This window comes from Amia ocellicauda, chromosome 2 (genome assembly GCF_036373705.1).
Source record: "Amia ocellicauda isolate fAmiCal2 chromosome 2, fAmiCal2.hap1, whole genome shotgun sequence".
NCBI classification, from domain to species: domain Eukaryota; kingdom Metazoa; phylum Chordata; class Actinopteri; order Amiiformes; family Amiidae; genus Amia; species Amia ocellicauda.
This window is the reverse complement of record NC_089851.1, coordinates 10940027-10960043: the sequence shown is the minus strand read 5'-3', so window position 1 is coordinate 10960043 and position 20017 is coordinate 10940027. Positions and strand designations below refer to the sequence as shown.

The window sequence follows — 20017 nt, the reverse complement described above, 5'->3', positions numbered from 1 at the left end:
CTTTACACATATACATGCATGGATGTGTACAAGTGATGCAAGCATAGAAAATGAAGTTAAAGCTGACCAGATCCCTCTATTGCTGCAGTCAGCCATTTAGAGTTTAACAAGTAATAATGACAGGAAATATTAAGCCCTCTTCTAAGTGCACTGCTTGATGTATGAGTTCCTCTAGCTTTCCTTCATTGCTCTCATGCCTGAAGGAAGACAGCAGCCATATTGCCTTGGTTGGAAAGTGTTCCTTATACCTTTGCCAGAATGTCTAATAGGCATCACTGAATCCCTTTAAAGAGGGCTCTGAATCTTCTGATGTAAAAGACTGAGAATCAGTATGGTTAGGTGTTTCTGTTTTTACCGTATGTTTACTTTGGCTTATAACAGAAGACAGGGAATTCATGAAAGAGACTCCCAATTGAGTGAAAGCTGAGCATTTAGTTTTTGATGGTGCAACAGAGGGAAAGCTCCAAAAAGCAAACAAATTGTTCTCAGGGCTCGGGAAATCTTTTCCAAACGGATGCCCTGATATCAGAGCACATATTGGGAGTTTATTTTGGAGGGCTTTATTCTTGGCAGACTGAGCTTACTTGGCAGTCTTTGTGTGTCTGCTAGTGAGGTCACTTGACGTTTACGCAACAGTAGCAAATAAAACTGTTAACTGGAACTGTTTGTCATTTTGCTGAAGCATTTTTTTTTCCCTTACTGAAAATGGTAGAATTTAATGGATATTTACGAATAAAAGTCGTGCAAGACAATATAACAAGCAAAACAAAGGCTAATCCATAATTAAATATTAACGATTTTAATAGTTAAAAACATTAAAAGTTGAAACTGCAGCAATTGTTAAGAAAAATGTTTTTATGAAAATTGCTTTGATTTTGTTGTGGGGAGTATTGAAAAGGATATTTTTTATCCATAAACAAATACATTACATTATGTAAAGGTTTTAACTGTCAGGATAGACATTTAAATAGTTAGGATATTGGGACATTTATTTTGTGAACCATTTCAAGTCCTATAATAACAAACTTCCTTATTTGCTAGCTAATTATGCAATCCAAAGGCAAGGCCTTTATCTTGTTTGATATTTTGAAAATTAGCTTCATAAAACACACATGCAAAAATACAGCATGACATAAAGCTCTTTCTTTTCATCTCGCTTGATTTAATAATGTGCTGCTCAGCTTTTGCTAATGATCCACTTTTAGGTCAATTAAAAGAAGAAGCTATACTTCCACAATTTTGTATGATCAGCTTGTGTGTGGCAAAACACACATATCAACATCACAGTGTTTCTGCTACACTTCTATTGATGTATATTTTTAAGTATGCATGCATGTGTGTATTTATGTATGTATGTATGTATGTATTTATTCATTCAATTATTCATTTAATTATTTCAATGCGGAATAGATTAAAAAAATAGAAACTCAAATTAACTAACATCAAATCTAGACTTTTTTTAATGATTGTGAATATTTCATAACCAACTCATTGTTATTCGAGATCCTCAGATACCATGCATAAAGCATCTGGGATGTTTGTAGGAAGGCTGCACAGAATTTACAAGTTCATAGGTGGTTATATGACACCTTTGCACACAACGCCCTACTGGGTATTCACACAGATTTTATTTTCTGTTTGTGGTTGCACTTGTTCAGTTAATCAAATGCATAAAAACATCATTCCATGTTGATCTTGTATCAGCGGGTACTGTGCTCCATGACAAAATAATTTTTCACAAAATTGCAATCTCAGTAAATATGAGCTTAATTGGGCTTTGCATCCCTCTATAATGGTTCGTATTGTCTCCTGCTTTGTTTTTCATCACGTTTACATCTGTATGTATACTGTAACTTTGTCGCGGCCGAGTACACAGCTGCCGTGTGTATTTATTTTTCCACAACCTAAAACCATAACTTTATTTTTCCAACCATTGCATAATACCTGTGCAAAATAATGGTATAAATGGTGAGAGCCTGCATTTTAAGTGTCGAAAGGATGTGATGATGCTTGATTTTAATGCGTCTTTGCTTTTAACTTCAATGGCTGGGGGACACACATGATTAGATAACTATAAGACAATGGATACACACATAGGGAGATTGAGAGAAGTCTGTCAATCCTGCTTCCCTACAGAAGTAGCTATTCTATGCTATATTGTTCATAGTGCTGCTGTTTAACTCCCAGCTCAGGGAAGTCTATATAGTTGACTTGTATTTTCCAGTATAACAATCACCTTTAATAAAATCTGGCTATGGCTAGAGGGGAAATCTTCCTGTGCCCTGCGGGAGATTTGTTGAGTGCAGTCTCTGCTTAAATCGGATGGATTTGATCTACTGGAGTCTACACTTTTTCCGCTGCATCTGTTGTGTCTCAGCTTGCCCTATCAAAATAATGCTGCTTATCGCCTCCTCAAGTTACTGCTGGATTCAATCCTGTCTGCTTATTCTCAGCCTCACTTCTGGGGATCTGATGTGCTGCAGCTGAAATTACTTTTTGGTCTCGTGGAGTTGATGAGCTGAGGTGCTGCTCTAAAAAACAAACACAACCTCAAGTTCATGTTACTATCTAGGAATTATTTAATCTATTTACCAGTAGGTGTAGAGCATGGTGTAGGCCTACATGCTGAAGGAACCTTCTGCACCCGTGTCACCGAGGTTTCTGGGGAATTCACTCTGTTGACTCTATGCTTGCAAGCTACTTTTTCAATATCTGTAATTCCTTTCATATACTGCGACACACACACAAATCTAAGAAAATTTAAGTAGATCAACAGATACTTGAAGTCAAAATATATTGCTACCTTGGACAACAAATCTGCATTGATGGAGATATTATGGAAGAAATCAAAAGAGGAGTGAAAATGGGATGAATTACATTTGGAAGAAACAGCATGCAGATATCTAACCATTTGCCTGAATATAAAATAATTTGATCAATGTAGACTATCGGTGCTCACCTATGGCTCTGAAACCAGGTCACCAAATGCAAAAAATGTTACAGAAACAAAGAAGCATAGACAGATGCATGCTTGGAATAACAATCATTGAATCATTAAATCATTGAAAGAGGGAAAATGTTCAAATGTCAATGGGCCAGACACACTGGAAGAACAGATCAACAACAGACAAAGGAAGCTGTTGAATGGATCTCAAGAGATGACCTGTAGGCCCACATACAAGATGGGAAGATTAAATAATAAACTTTGCAAGCATGACATGGAAAAGAGAAGCTATAGATCAAAACATCTTGGGGAGGCCTTCATCCAGCAGTGGATTAATATAAGTGGCTGCTGCTGAATATATCTAAATCTAAATTTAAATCTATATAAAGGAGGAGTAGCCTGGTTGATTTTGATATTTGTATGTATCTTTGATGCTGCTGATTATAGTATGCTACTCAAATAGCCTGGGAAGCTTTTTCTAGCTCTGCCTTTGATGAATTAAGTCCTACCTTTCTTCTGGAAACTGTTGACTAAGACAACCACTGCACTACTTTTTAGACAAGTGGTATTTTAATAGCTAGCAAGGAGAGAGCTTATCCACTGAAATATGCTGAAAACATCTTTAGACATCTATGCAGGTCAGTCTACAGAAACTCCATATAGACTTACAACCTGTCTAGAAGGAAATAAATCAAAATGTTTTCCACTTAACATGGACTAAACAGTGGTATTATTATTAGGTGTATAACACATTCTCTCATACACTACATCATCAAAACATTTATTCAAGTATTTTGTTATGAATCTGGGAGTAGGATGGATCCTGAACAGAAATGTGATTAAGGCTGTCTGTAAAGCATCATGTTTTCATCTTGAGAATTTAATTAAACTTGGAGGTATTGCTGATGGCATGTCAGTGCCATTTGTGTCATACATTGTGTCAGCTTCAGTAAATCAGTACCTTTTGAACTACCTTTCAATCACAGAATTACAGGCACTTCAGAATGCAGCAGCACATTCCATAATAATGAAAACCCAGCAAGTAACCATATCTTATCTGTCTTGCAAAATCTGCATTAATGATCAGTTTACTTTTGTATACATCACTATCAAGGAAACGGGGATCTGAATTACATAATTTAATCTGTTTTTAAATCCCAACTTATTTTAAATGATGCTTTACACAGTTAAGCAGTATATATTTAGTTAGTCCATTAATGGCACACAAAAGAACAAAACACATAATTGCTCTCTAGAAAAAACCCAGGTAGTATATTTTAATTGTCTTGCAGATCTACACAATTTAACCTTGGGATCCATTAAATAGTGAAACTGGACAGAAGGGAAATAAATTAAATGTTAAAAATGCAAAGAAAAAGCTCCTGTGATACATTGATAGTGATATTGCATATCCTAGCTATGCATGGCCTTTTGAATGACAAAATCAAAGCTTTATATTAATGAAATTAGAGCCCATGGAATAATTTTGTAAGAATTTGTAACTGTTTTGAGACTCAGACAACCTTATCCTTTATTGCTACTAATTATCACAAGAGGACCTTTCTGACAGCCTCATTGTTAAAGGGATTTTCATTATGAGCAAGTGCTGGGCTGGAACTTGTAACATTTTATTGGTATCTCACAGAGCATTAATGGCTTTTTAAAGATCAGCAGCACCAGGGGCAAAAACATTAATAATTGACAGACAAGCTGAAATTATAAGCACCTACAGTACATTTCTATTAAGTAGTTGAACCTTGCTTTGTGTTTGTGTATTTTGTAACAGAAATAGGAAATGCAATATTTATAGCGTTCTTCAGAATTTACTCTTTAATACCATAAATGTAAGTCTGCTTTCACAGTAATTATGCCTGTCACAAGCTATACTATATAAATGTAAGACATAAACCAAGTTCAGCATAACCGTAAAATGAGTATTAATCAGTTTTTTGTCATTTTAAATGATTGTTTTATGACAGTAACAGGAAAATTGGATTTGCATCTATCACAGTTAAAGATACCCATAGAGATAAGTCAAACTCAGATCTTGGTGGGGTTTAAAGAAAAAATTATGTAATAATCTTGAAGTTCTGTCACCATAAAGGATGCACAGAGCAAAGAAAACTAATTTATAAAAATGACTGTAAATACATTTTTTCAAAACATTTTTCTTCTTGATACATTTTCTAATTACATAATTTCATATGTCATTAGCCACTGGCTCAGCACATAGATTACAGCAGATGAGTTGACTTGTGGTTTTCAAAGACAGCAGGTTTTTTTTTTAAGCAAATAAAACATACCAAAAAAATTGGCTCAGTTGTAATTTCCTTAAGGCTACAACGCTTGAAAGTTCTGCTATATATTTATATAAATTATGGTACAATACAATGATAAAGTATCACAAACTCACAATGTGGCTTTTATGATGTTCTCCGGTGGATGGAAAACAACAGAAAAAGTCTGTGGGTTGAATGTAGGAGCTTTACATTTTCTTGATGAATGGGTCAGAATGCAGAATTGTCAAAAGTCACAAAGTTTTTTCCCATTGTTCTTCCAGGGGAGTAGTCCGGGTGGATGTCAACCTTCAGAATGAGGACATTGACCAGTGCTCCAGCTACGGATGGTTTGCTGGGACTCACAGATGTAACCTGACCACTATGGAGGTATGGCTGCTCTCATATTACTGTGCTCCTATGAAGACAGACCAAGCAGTATATACTTTCTAAAACAGATTGCACATTGAGTTCTCAGATCAATCATAGTTCAAGTGAAAATGTATTTTTAACAACTAACACATTCTTAAATACTGCAAGCATTTTAGTTTCTTCTTTGCCAATACAGCAATATATTTTGTTGCTTTAATACTTCTAATGTGATAATAACGTACATAAAAAATACTGTTTTCAAAACACCCCAGTCTGTAGGAGGCGGACTCAAATACATACATAAGAACATAAGAACATAAGAACATAAGAAAGTTTACAAACGAGGAGGCCATTCGACCCATCGTGCTCGTTTGGTGTCAATTAATATCTAAGTGATCCAAGGATCCTATCCAGTCTGTTTTTAAATGTTCCCAAACTTTCAGCTTCTACCACATCGCTGGGGAGTTTGTTCCAGATTGTGACGACTCTCTGTGTAAAGAAGTGTCTCCGGTTTTCCGTTTTGAATGCCTTGAAGCCCAATTTCCATTTGTGTCCCCGGGTGCGGGTCCACATACATTGGGGGAATGTTGCATGTCCTATCAAAAAATGTACCTGTCCTGTTTAACTGCCATAGCCATGTTTCTGAATTACATGTATAACATATCACCAGAATAAAAAAGACATACAGAAAGTACCATATTCACTGTATTAAACTTATTATTATATTGAGCAACACACACCATTTTCATAGTGATCAATTATTATGTTGTTCAAGTCCAAATCTTCTTTTTGCTAAGGAACATGCTTGCAATTCAAATATATATGTGCTTGTGTGCATGTATGTTTTGTTTGTTATTAAGCTCACTGTAGTTCAACAACAACACTGGTATCTTGGTTTTGGAGATACAAGTCTTACCTTGTCCGGATAGGTGGAAGATTTTTAAATTCCAGTTTTGTGCATTCTGACTGAATTCAGAAACCATTTTGTGTTTCGCTTCAGTGCCAATATTGAATATGCAGCCCTCTCTCCATTGCACACATGAACATGAGCCCTTCAGAGGCATGTGATGCAACAGTGACAGTTTTGGACCACAGAGCACATTTAGTTCACATGTTGAAATTGATGCATTAATTATTTTATTAATTAAAATAGTGCATGTTGAGCAGAGGTTTAGTAAGATTAATTTTACAGATGCAGACACATCTGCTTAGTGATTTTCACTGTGGCTTTGAAGTACATCTCGTGCAGCGTTCCTTCACCTCACACTATTCATTATGCATCTGCAGCCCTGTCATGTTCAGGTGCTTGCTAGCTAGGTGGGATTGCTTTTCAATTAGATTGCCTAGGAAGATAAACATAGAAAAATAAATGTAATTTTGCTTAGCATGCACTTTAAACATGGGTAATTAGTACTTTCCACCATCATTGTAATAAATGTTCTCAGTTTATTGTTTAGAACTGGACTTTTTAAACCTAGCGTGGATCTGACTCTTCTATAATAAATGTAGTGTAATGGATTGCTGCAGGCATGCTAAATAATTAACCATGCTCTTTGTCTGTGTGCTTCCATCACATGGGATTGCTAGAGTAAAGCAGAAAGTCATTAAATTATAGCTTTGTTTTTATCGAAATATGTCCAGCTTTTCTTGTCTTAATGTGTGTGTGAGGTTCAATGTTTACGAATGTGGTCTTTTCTTTAAGCAGTCAAATCACACCCGATAACCTGCATTTGATTTAATTGAGTCTGGGGCTTTGGTGTTTTAAAGTTGAGAGACGCATTATATAGCATATCCCCCATCATTCTGCATTGTCCTCCTTTTGCTTCAGCTTTGTTGTTTGAACAAAGATTTTTTTTTTTTTTAATTCCGGTCTTCCAGCTCAAGAAAACCATGAAAAATGTCTCAGGTTTCACATGCAGGTGCTTGCTATACATAGAATGTAGAAACCTGCAATGTAATCAGTAATTTGCCTTCAGCATAGCTATGTGATCCAGACGGCAACATTTCAAAGGCTTTGCAAATGCAGTGTTTTCTTTTATGTCCTAACAGAGGTAAACTACACAGAAGTTACCTGCTCATTAGATTATTAAAATTATTATTATTATTATTTTTTTAAATCAAACCACTTTCAAATCTGAGCCCTTCAGTCATATAGTATTCCCTGGGACTGGGGACTGAAAAGGGTCTGGAAGATTTGCACAAGAACTAAAACCCAGAACCCATAATTTGTCTATGAATCATTAAGGATCATGTAATTTAGATTTTGTTGTCTGAGGCAAATGGAGATATCCACAATGAAACTAAGCAAAGCAGTAAAAAGTCAAGGCCTTCTAGGGTCAGTTGCAGTGTAACACTATAACATTGTATGTCATCACCCTTGCTTTGACTTTACTTAGCGCCAATTATTTTTATATATTCTGCTATATCATCTTAATAATCATACTGAGACTGAGGAAAAAATATATTAAAAATAAATGAGACAAGGTATCCATGATTTGACACCAACAGACACACTGACCATTTTTTATGACTCCCCCACCTTTAAGAATCGCTCATTCTTGTGGCCAAGCTGTTTGTTTGAGCCAGACTCATGTCCATTCGCCCACGACTGACAGGAAAACTTGTTTGAAAAAAAAACAGATAAGGAAACAGACAATATAAGAGCTGTCCCCCGAATCTTCTAAATGTATCCTTTCCTGATCCGCCCCCTATCCTGCACATTGAAAACTAATAGTCCCAGCTATTTCAGCCCCTTCACTGGCAAGACTAGCAAAACAGTAGTCGGATTATAAGATGCCGCTACTCTTAGTCATCCTCCATGTGGAAAACATAACCTGTATGAATTCAGAATGCCCCTTCACAATCGTGTTATATAAGCCCAAGAGTTCCTTACAGTTAATATAATTAGAGGATTTTACAGTATATTGTATGCGCAGGTCCGGGACAAATACATATTAACTGAGCATTTTCTGTCGCTCTTTAGGATTGTCACATTCATGATAAATAGCTTCATGATAAAGAGCTCTGCTGTTAATGAGATCCTGCTCAGCTGAGATTTAAAATCTTTGAGATTTTAAAATACATCACACTGTAGTATAAAAGTTATTAGTCTGCTGTCTAAATGTCTCTGTGAAGGCCTGGGTGTAAATATGTATCTGCCTCGCTACCTGTCCCACCAGCCCAATCCTCTGCAAGTGAAAATCCAAGACTCTTTCTGCTCCTGTCTGTCTGTGTGCTTTCAATAGACAGTTATCTGGACAAGCGTTGTTCCCTAAACACAACAGACATAGGATGACTCCGAGTAGGACATTTATCAGAGCAAAATTAAAAGAAATGTGGATGTGCCATATTTGATCACTCATCAAATGCCTATTGGAAATGCACAATAGGGAGACATGGATCTTAGAAGGAAGAGCATTATGTGATTTTTTTAGGTAAATATTAGCACTGCATCTGTATCCCTCTGGTAACATCTAGACTCTGTCTCCTCTGCCTCAGCCATGCCTGGTATTATTAGGAACAAATATGTGTGTGCCTTTATTATATAAAGCCACCTCTAGCTTTGTGTTTTGCCGTGGCTAAGCAGAGTAATATACCTTTTCCATGCATGTGCATCATCTCAAGCACTAACATACATGCTTACACTAAGAGTGGCCCACTTCCATTCATATTGTTCTTAGCATTTAATATGACACTCATTCAATTTGAGCAGAAAGCACAAACGCAAAACAAGCATCGATACACATAAGGGTGCTTAATTCTTGTTGAAGAAAGATTGCTGATTGAGCTGCATGTTTAGCTTTTGATAACACACTGATGACTGCTCATCACTCTGGGATCAGACAGTGCTGATATAAGCAAGGGCAAAGTCCCAGATAATCATATCTGCCAAACAGACATGAGAGGAGGCAGATAAAGGCAATGAGTTGTATTCATAAAACACTCGTGGGCCAATAAAGAAATAGGGCTCAAACGTATTAGCTGTATTGCTGACGATGAGCCATTGTGACCATGGAAACTGTGCATCACTTCTTTTCTGGAAATACCTATCTTGTGTGGTCCAATGTTAATAAAGCATCTGCTTGTATGTTACCAATAATGTTATTTTCACTTTGAAAGAAACTCAGCCTTTTGTGATGCTCCAATATATACTATTTATATATTTCTGTATCTCCCCCCTGCCTCATATTACATCTACTACAGGCCCTTTGTGGAAATAATTAAAAAAACATGGAGGTAATAACTGGTAACGAACTAATGATTATTGTGTGTGTGAAAACCTCAATAATGCAATTTACTTATAATTAAATGTTTTCTTGATCATAAGCTAGTGCTTTCTTAAGAGTGTCTCTTATTGTATAAGAGATGTAAGCTCATGCAGGTTGGATGAGGGGACTGGATGCACAAACCGCATAATGACATATCTTATACAATTAAAGACAGCATTCACACCACATGTAAACTTGTTATAAATCACACATTAAGGATTAGACACACAAATATCTTTACAGTGAAACATATATTTTCCTTAAATATAACAATTAACCCCACTTCTCTCCATTTAAAAATTAAGTGTTTCCATGCTCATTTAAATGTAACAGAACTATTAAAGACATCCTGTGACACTTGCCCCACTAGCATTGAAGTGCCCTGAACTGTCACTGGTAACTGAAGAATATTTCAATCCTGATAATTCTATGGATGACATTTATACAAGATAAGAGGTATAGGAATGTTTGGAAATGCTGCTCTGTGATTGGCTTGTTTCACATATGTGATTTATAGTATTATGTATATAAAGCATTAAGTAGATGTCGTTTGGAATGTTAGAAACATTTAATGGTATTTTAAATACATTTAAGGAAATTATAAATTAATATAATTTCAAGTAACAGATATGTGTTGCGCTAAATTAAAAGGCTGTTCAATACTCATTTTATATTATTGAGGCTCAGTTTGTGGGAACTGATGCTGGTAAGATATAAAACATGTTGGTTTAATGCTGCTGTGTGAATCAGAAGGCCTACTGAAAGCAAATTACCACCACCAACAAAACCCACAAAATCTTAGCTTAGAAGTTATCATTAACCCAAGATCAGTATTGTTTTATTATTGGGTCTTGTTGGGTTTCTTTTTAACTTTTTTGGTTCAGGCACACTTATGTATGGCTCCTGGGAATTTTGGCATAAGATTATGGGATATAATAGTTATGACTGGAATATTTCAACTCAATGGGAAAGGCTCATTTCACTTCCCTTATAATTGTTTAGCTTGTTTATACTGTAATACCCTCCAGAAACCCAGCATCTCTGGGGAAAAGTCCATTTTAATTCTTTGCTTTAGGCAACTTGTGTTCTTGCAGGAGTGATGACATTTTAACCTGAGTGGGATCTGCCTGTAGATTGAAGAAAATTGTTAAGAAATAATTTTCAGGTTTATTGGTTCTAGCTTTTTTCCACCTATAATGAAATTGTCAAGGTTAAAGTTAAGGACATGTTTAGCAGTATTTAGGTTTTGACTTATGGCTCTGTTGATTTCTTCTCATTATTATTACTGTCAGTCCCAGGTTTAGCCCTGAGCTGTAACTATGTTTTCACATCTGTTTTCATAGGTGGTGAGTAAGTGATTAATTTATTCAATGAATTCCAACCATTTAGGTTACAGACACCTCTGTGCAGTCAGCCTGGTGATCAGCAAAACACTCAAACCCACTGAAAACTAATCACTGCACGCTTCATTAATTTCCACATCAAACAACAAAACAAAAACATTTTATGAAATAAACCTTGAAGACTTCACTTCCAAGATTACCCTCTCATAGCAGATGTTCTCAAAAGAGTGTAACTATACTGTAAAAGCATACATTTTAAAATACATTCTGAAACTACCCAGGTTCATGCTTATCTTATTTAAATGGGTTTTGCACAAAGGTCTGCCATTGTTCAAATGTGCATGTTAATATCACTTTACAAATCTCTGATGCCTCTAAGAATATACCATGCAAGACATCTCTAGATAATATTAATGAACCAAGTGGAGTCATGGAAATCAACCTGGCCTGTATAATTGCCTAAAGTCTTAGATGATGTATGGACTGACAAGGTGAGTTTTTTCCCTTCATACATAATACATTGAAAAGTCCATGACTAATTAATTCTAATAGAGCATAGTAAGTGATCATTCTTCAACACGCTTCAACAATCTTGAATGTTGCGTTATTTTGCAAAATTACATTGCAGATTGAAATCTTATTTACTTGTTGGAAGTCTTAGCTTGCAAATAAATTGTGTAGGATGAATCTGTGTGCCAGGCTTGTTTGACCACAACAAAGGAGAAATGATTAATATTCACTGTAAAGCAGGCCTGTTTATAAAGCTTATAATGTCACACTGAAGACATTGTAACAAAAAAATAACAAAAAAGTAAAGACAATAGGTTACCTATATAAGTTTCAACCTAATTTTGGATCATGATGAAGACCAGAGCCTGAAAGAGGCTATACATTTCACTCCTGGCAAGGGGAAGAATTGATATCAGTAATCAGTAAACAATTTCATAATGTAAGTAGTAGGTATGACTTAACAGTGAGTTTGTGTGGGCCATGGTTTGAAAAATTGTAGAAAAAAACATCTTAAGCATTTTTTTTTGTATGGACTTTTCCCTGAGTGGCATTTCAGAATTCAGTGAATGGTTAAGTAAACACATGTATTTATTTATTTATCATGTCACATGCAAGTCACTTCTTTATTTCATTTTGGAAATAATATATTTGATTATTTATTTAATGGTAAAGGGAATTCTTTTGTAGCACCCTTGAGTTTTTTATGCAGCTGGAGAATATTTACTCTGCCTGATTATGCTGCTGAGTGATTTGTGTGGTTGTCCACATTTTTATGAATTTCTAAAAAGATTAGAGATAAATGTACTCATTTTATTTTCAGAAACCAAGGTTGATCCTATAAGTTGGCAGGACTCCAATCAATATGTCCCAGGCTTGACAATCGCTTCACACTGTTGTCACACTAATAGGACTGTGTTGGTGATGCTTTGCAAACACATCTGAGAGAGCTAAACAGCCCTGTAGTACTTAACAGGTCTTCTCTACCACTTGACACAGAATCACCAAGAGGATTTGTGTTGTTTGTGAGTTTGCAGATAAAGGCTTTTACCAGGATGTCTGTTTATGTTTATGTGTGTCATTGTGCATGGTTGTCTTTGGCAAATAATTACACAACTCCTTTTGAACCTCAAAAAGCTAATTTAGGAAAAACTGAGCATAAATGACTACTAAAGTACTAAATATATATTTTGGAGGACAAAGTATTACTGTTTAAGGTTTTGTACTGTAGGTAATGCTGAAAAATGTAAGTACCTCTTAGATAGCCATAAGAATGCAAAGAAAAGGTACTATTGAGAGAATACTAAGCAAAGGGGATGGGACAAAGCACATTCAACTGAAAACTGAAATTAAGACCTGGAGCCAAAGGCCACACTCTACTGGAGCAATACTCAGGCATGGTTCACACAAGCCACATCTGAGGCCAGTAGCCTACCAGCATGCGCAGACAGAGGCTGGCAGACAGGTACAAATGAAGTACAGAGGCAGGAGATGGAAGAACACATCTTGACCATCAAAACAGGGGTCGGGGGCATTTGCCTCACAGAAAGCAGGACGTTAGGCAAGATTAGGCCAAAGCATAACCCTGGAGTCATCACCACAGCAAAGCAAACACAAGAGGGAAGTATGTGCTTGCAGCTTGGTCACACATTTTGCAGACACAATAGCCAGCAGAAACGCAGTCTTCAAAGAAAACAGCTTCAACTTAGCCGCGTGAAGCAGCTCATAGGGTGTCTTGGAAAGTGCATCCAGCACTACATCAAGGTGCAATGCAGGGAGAAAGAGCCTACGCGCTCCTTACAGGGACTGGGAGGCCAGGAAAGGAGCTCCAGGCAACTCACCATCGATACGGCCTTGACAAGAGGAAAAAAGTGTGGATGGGGAGTTGCCAGAATCCAACAGCTGCCATAGGGCAGGTGACCAGTTAGGTCCTCTGTCCAGACAGCACCGACTGCTGACAGAATTATGGCGACAGTAGCATCAGGTCAGGTTTGCGGGGCTCTGCTACCAGTGGAGTGCCCTCCAGCATGCCGGGGTGACAAACACTCAGTGAAGGCAGTCGCATTGCAGATGCATCTGGAGAGCACTGAGCCACGCCTGCAGCAGCCTCAAACACAAGAGGCTCTGACAACTCACAGACACTCTGCCTCTCTCCTCGTGGATTGAGTCCGAGAAACTGCACCTGCTGCAATGGCATGAGACGACTCTTTTCCAGGTTGACCCTCAGGCCCAACTCATGGATATGGTTGAGGACCAGAGCTGTGTGGGTCGCTACTCACTCCCTGGAGTGTGCACAGACCAACCAGTCTTCTAGATATTTCAAGATGTGGACCCCCTGACTCTGCAGTGGGGCCAGCACATCGTCCATGCACTTGGAGAATGTGGGAGGGGTGAGGAACAGACCGAACAGAGGGACAAATTTGGTACACCAAGTCTGCACCAGGTCGGGACCAGAGTGCACACCGTATTGCGGATATTGAAAGAAGTTTGTGCTACTCTCTTGCCTGTGTAGTAAAAGGATGTGTTGACATTCAGTTAATTGTCTGAAACAGTTTTCCCATTAAAAGTTTTTCTTTCCTGAAACACCAAGAGATGAGAAGACTCTAGGGACAAAGCAATGTGAAAATAGCCATTTATTGGTGCGGCAAGGGTCTGTCAAACAACCAAAGACATCTCTCTAGCTGTGCCCGACTCCTCTCAGACCCTGTATGTACTGCTGCTGCCACCTGGTGCTGCTGTCACCTCTCATTTAGGCTGCATTCAGGCTACCCATAAGTTTTAAATGAGGTGTCTGGATTTCAACCTTGCTTCTTAGTACAATGCCAACCACTTTCTGGGAGTGTTTATTGTTTCTGCTCTACAAAATCTTGTCATTGTCTTCCATGATCCATGCTTTATTATATCATTATGTTATAAAGACATTAAAAGCTTATTTGTCATAACATTTTAGCATTCTGCTTGATTGCTTTGAATAATCATCAGAATTGCTACTGACTTGAAACTGGTTTGAGGAATGCTCAAAACCCAAATGTCTCACTGGAGAACAGTATTTGATATGTGTTTACCTGACAAAACAATAACTAAGTGTTTAGCCAGTGTCATGAATGGACAGCTACATAACTAACATCATTAGCCATGTTCATCATTAGTGTCACTTCTACAAATTATACAGCAAGATGATGTTTAGTTTAAATTGGTATTTAATTATATACCTCGGGGATAAGGGTCTGCAGTGTTGGTCCAACTTATTTTCCCTTCCACATCTTTGACTGAAAAGGGATAGTAATGTAATATTTTCTACCTATTTGAATGCACCGTTTTGAAACATATTCACCAGCTATTAAATAATTTATTTCTAGTCAGACAAATGTGAATTACTATGTTGTGTGTTGCTTTTGCAGGGAGGGCAGGTTAAGGCTGCCTTGGACAATACAATAAAAGATTATTGTCTTCCACGAGAGAGGATGAATATTATTTCCCCCATTTGAAAATATATTTTTGAGTATTAATATTTGTTCTTTGTTCTGTCAGTGTCAGATGTGCCACCATGCAGAAGATAATTCATCTTCATGAAAAACTCTGACTTAATTTAGTGTTTACAGTGCAGCAGCTGCCTAGATAATTATATTAAAATGGGTGTCAACAGAACAGAATCTAATGAGCTAATGCTGTTTAAATCGGATTTACTTCATTTTAGTGACCACACATTAGTGTAGGCATGCATACACAGGCTTTTAACACCAGTGAGACAGGTAGACCTCTCTGTGTTTCCATTTGTAAGGACTTGCATTTGACCTCTGAGGAAAACAGTTAGGTTATGGAATGTTAGGCTGATTCTTTTCAGCAGTTGATGCCTCCGAACCAAATACATCTCAGGAGATGAAAAACAGCAATGATGTCAACAGCAAGGAGATCAGCAACAGCAAAAAACAGGAATTTCTGAATTGGCCACTAAAAGTTTTATCATTTTGATTTAAGTCATCAAGAAGCAAATTCATATTTACCATTAAACAACAACAAAACCAGAATAATAGCTATACTCTTTGGAGTAAAAAAGAGACCCTTGGGACTTTGAAACAAACAAACAAGCAAACAAAATAAAAAAAACTACACACTTAATATGGCTTTAAAACCATGTCCACTTCTCAATACAAATAAATATCCTCAAAACACGGGGCTCTTCTCATATTAGCTGCAAGAAAATATTGGTTGCTTGTCTGGAGACTAGAAGAGAACTAGGAAGCGAGTTGTCATAATATCAGAGCAGCTTAAGATCCAGTGAGCTGTGAGGCCTCGATATACCCACAGGAGCTGACACTATACCACCTGCTTCACTGATTTCTTCCTTAATTGTCTAATTGGTGTCTCTTCCTGTCACATGGTCATTGTAAGCTACCAAAATCAAAATGAATGTAGAACAATCAAAAACAGCTTTTAAAAAATACTTCAATTTCTTACTGTAGTGAAATGCTATAGGGAAATCCAATCATTGTTGCACCACCAACCAGGAAAAATCTGCCTTCACTGATTATTTGTGTAGGAAAGCCTATGCTGGATTGTACTTGGACACTTGATTTGTACTGGGGTACAAATTGTATGAGAGTTTCTCATTTCATTATCCTTTAATATTTAGATGATCACTGCACTGTACAGTAGTTAAATGGCTTCTGCAGTCACAAAATGGTAAGTCAGATGTGTGGGTATGAACTTATTGCAGTGTTCCAGTTTTACAGGACATTTTGTTTATCTGTTATAATACACCGATCAGCCATAACATTATGACAACCTGCCTAATATTGTGTAGGTCCCCCTTTTGCCGCCAAAACAGCCCTGACCCGTCGAGGCATGGACTCCACTAGACCTCTGAAGGTGTGCTGTGGTATCTGGCACCAAGACGTTAGCAGCAGATCCTGTAAGTCCTGTAATTTGTGAGGTGGGGCCTCCATGGATCGGACTTGTTTGTCCAGCACATCCCACAGATGCTCGATTGGATTGATATCTGGGGAATTTGGAGGCCAAGTCAACACCTTGAACTTGTGATTCATCAGACCAGGCCACCTTCTTCCATTGCTCCGTGGTCCAGTTCTGATGCTCACGTGCCCATTGTAGGCGCTTTTGGCAGTGGACAGGGGCCAGCATGGGCACCCTGACTGGTCTGTGGCTACGCAGCCCCATACGCAACAAACTGCGATGCACTGTGTGTTCTGACACCTTTCTATCAGAGCCAGCATTCACTTTTTCAGCAATTTGAGCTACAGTAGCTCGTCTCTTGGATCGGACCACACGGGCCAGCCTTCGCTCCCCACGCTCATCAATGAGCCTTGACCGCCCATGACCCTGTCGCCGGTTCACCCCTTTTTCTTCCTTGGACCACTTTTGATAGGTACTGACCACTGCAGACTGGGAACACCCCACAAGAGCTGCAGTTTTGGAGATGCTCTGACCCAGTCGTCTAGCCATCACAATGTGGCCCTTGTCAAAGTCGTCAGATCCTTACGCTGCCCATTTTTCCTGCTTCTAACACATCAACTTTGAGGACAAAATGTTCACTTGCTGCCTAATATATCCCACCCATTGACAGGTGATATGATAACCAGATTATCAGTGTTATTCACTTCACCTGTCAGTGGTCATAATGCTATGGCTGATTGGTGTATAAATACATAGTAAATACTGTTCTAGCTTCCAGAGAAAGATTTTTTATCAGAGATATCAGAAAATGAGGAACCAAAAAGGAAAAATGTAAGCAATTATAATTTTCAGCCCATTTATTTCCAAATTTATTCAAAACACCACTTTTAAAAACGTTTTTTCTTGTTTTTATGGTTCAGCATATGTAGTATCCAAATACTGAAATGTAACATTCTTATAGAACAAAATATTGCTTAATGCTTAATGGATATTTAGAAATACTGCAAACTGCATTTTGTTGTTTTGGAAATGGGAAAATTATATAGAAATATGAATTTGCTTTGCAAGAGAAAAGTTATAACAACCTATATGAAGTTATATATAGATACCATTTTCACAGCTAGTATCTAATTGGCTCTGTAGAGTTCAATACAGTACTCTACATTGCGACAGTTTCATTGAAAAGCTGTGTACCCAGGAGGTCGATCCATAAAATGACTTTTTAAAGAAGGGCAGTGTATGAACACCTAGTTTGCTCTCATTATGTTTGACACTAGTTGTAATCACATAGACAGTTTCCCTCTGAATGAATTGAACCTGCGCACATGGTCTTATTCAGCTCATTCATGTGTGCTCAATACCGTGCACCACAGAAGCTTCTCTATAATAAATGCAAATGGGAGATAACTAACAGCATCTCAACTAGAAGTGGGCGATACACATTACAGTTAAACCAACAGTAATCCAGGTAAATAAGGTATCAAGGAGTGAATTAAGGACTCTCATCTCCTAAATGTGGGGCAGATGTAACAGTAGGCAATGAGCAGTAATCTGCACTCGAACGTAAAATGTTTAAGGCCAGAACGTTAGGGACGATTCCAGACTACCCTATGAGAAAGTTTAAAATAACACAGAGATAAACTTAAGCCCAGGAAGCTAGGAATGTCCTACCATGTCACTGGTTTGGCTATCAAATCATCTGGAGCACACAGGCAAATATTTCCCATTTGCTGCACGACTATTGTTATTTTATTACTGATAATATTTATGACCAGATAATCCATCAACAGTTACTGTTGAATGAATGTTTTAGTACACCTGATTTACTAGTACAGTAGCATTTAATAATTAATTTAATGTTGGACACCTCATATTGATCGCAACCTCAAGTTCAAGACAATACAATATGTATGTTCAATTACATACGTTTGAAAAGTCTTCTTGAAAGTGGTGTATTATACGGTGTGTGTTTATTTTCAAAGTTTGGATTTAATTTGTAACATTTAAAATGGGTTTCTCAACACAGTTTGACAAGCACAGTTAATGTAATAATGGTACGCAACAACATCATCCATGTTATTTAAAACCATTGGACTGTCTCCAGCATTTTAATCTATGCATTTCAGGACGCACCCGTCTATTTAGAGTAACTTTCCGTATCTATTTTGGTGTGGCACTTAAAAATAGATGTCATCTTTGTGCCGAGGGGAATCTCCTGGAATTACTGAATTGTATTATCCCGGGATATCCAGGGGCATCTTCCTGATTGATCTGCTGGTTCCATTTTTATGAATGGTGCCATTCTATTATTAATAAATGAAATTATTACTGTTATTATTAAAAAAATATATATATGTGATACACTGTGAAGAAATGTATGTAACATACAATATGAACAATACGTTAATTTGCCTTATTTAGCTTAACCTGTTGTAGGTGCTTAGACATTGACTGTTTTTTTAAAAGGATGTCAAACATAGTTGAGATCTCATTCTCAGGACTTGATTTGCTCCTCCAAAAATAGACACACTAAAGGCTAACATTACTGTATTAAGTATATTATATGTAATGCGTTTCCAAAGTAATTTTCTATAATTAATGCATTATATAATTTAGTTTAAAGCCAGTCACACACATACACATTACACAAAAGAAAGAGCTGTACAAAGCCACTTTCTGATACTTTTTACTTTACTGCCAGCACGCTCTGGCGTCAAATTGTCCAAAACCAAAATTAAACAAAATGTGAGGCTCAAAAAGCAGACTCATGAATAAAAATACACATTTCTGTCTAACAGACACCATTTTATATTTTTAACTCTTACACATTTTCCTATGTTTAGTGTTTAATAAGGCAATATGTGGTTTCCTTTATGGTTATAATAAGCCAAACAGGAACTGTGGTATAATAACATTCAACTCAGAGGTGCAAGATATCCCTCGAGTAGGTATTTGAACATGGTTATAAACTGAAGTATATTAACAAGGGAAATCTGAGTTTCACATAAGAAAATGCAGATTCATAATTATGTTACATACTACACATCAGTCAAGACAACCTATGACATCCTGCATGCTTTTCTTTGTGTTTATTTCCCACTAATCAGTGTTCTGAAAGACATCATAGCCCTCTGTTTTTCCCGTCTTCAGCTCCAATTAAAATGAATGGTGCAAGTGTTGTTTGCAGCTCCAATGCAATCCGCACTGTAGCGATCAGTTCAACAGGGCCACATTCAAATCCTTTAATTAGAGAGAGATACTGTCTGGAGTAAGACAAGCGATGAAATGTAAGTTTCCTATAGCAAATCACATGGCTTTGCGCTGAATGTGTTACTGCCTGGAACACTTTCCCTGAGGACCTCTTGATGTGGAAACAACATCTGGAGTTTCACAGAA

At 37.3% G+C, this 20017-nt stretch overlaps 1 protein-coding gene across 1 annotated transcript in view; it reads left to right on the top strand.

Moving 5' to 3' along the window:
* The window catches only part of gpr158a (G protein-coupled receptor 158a), a 93858-nt gene that overhangs the window by 10606 nt on the left and 63235 nt on the right, over positions 1 to 20017 (top strand). Inside the window, exon 2 of the mRNA XM_066718156.1 lies at positions 5505 to 5610. Within this exon, the coding sequence (XP_066574253.1) occupies positions 5505 to 5610 (106 nt within the window). The remainder of the gene's footprint in view (positions 1 to 5504; positions 5611 to 20017) is intronic.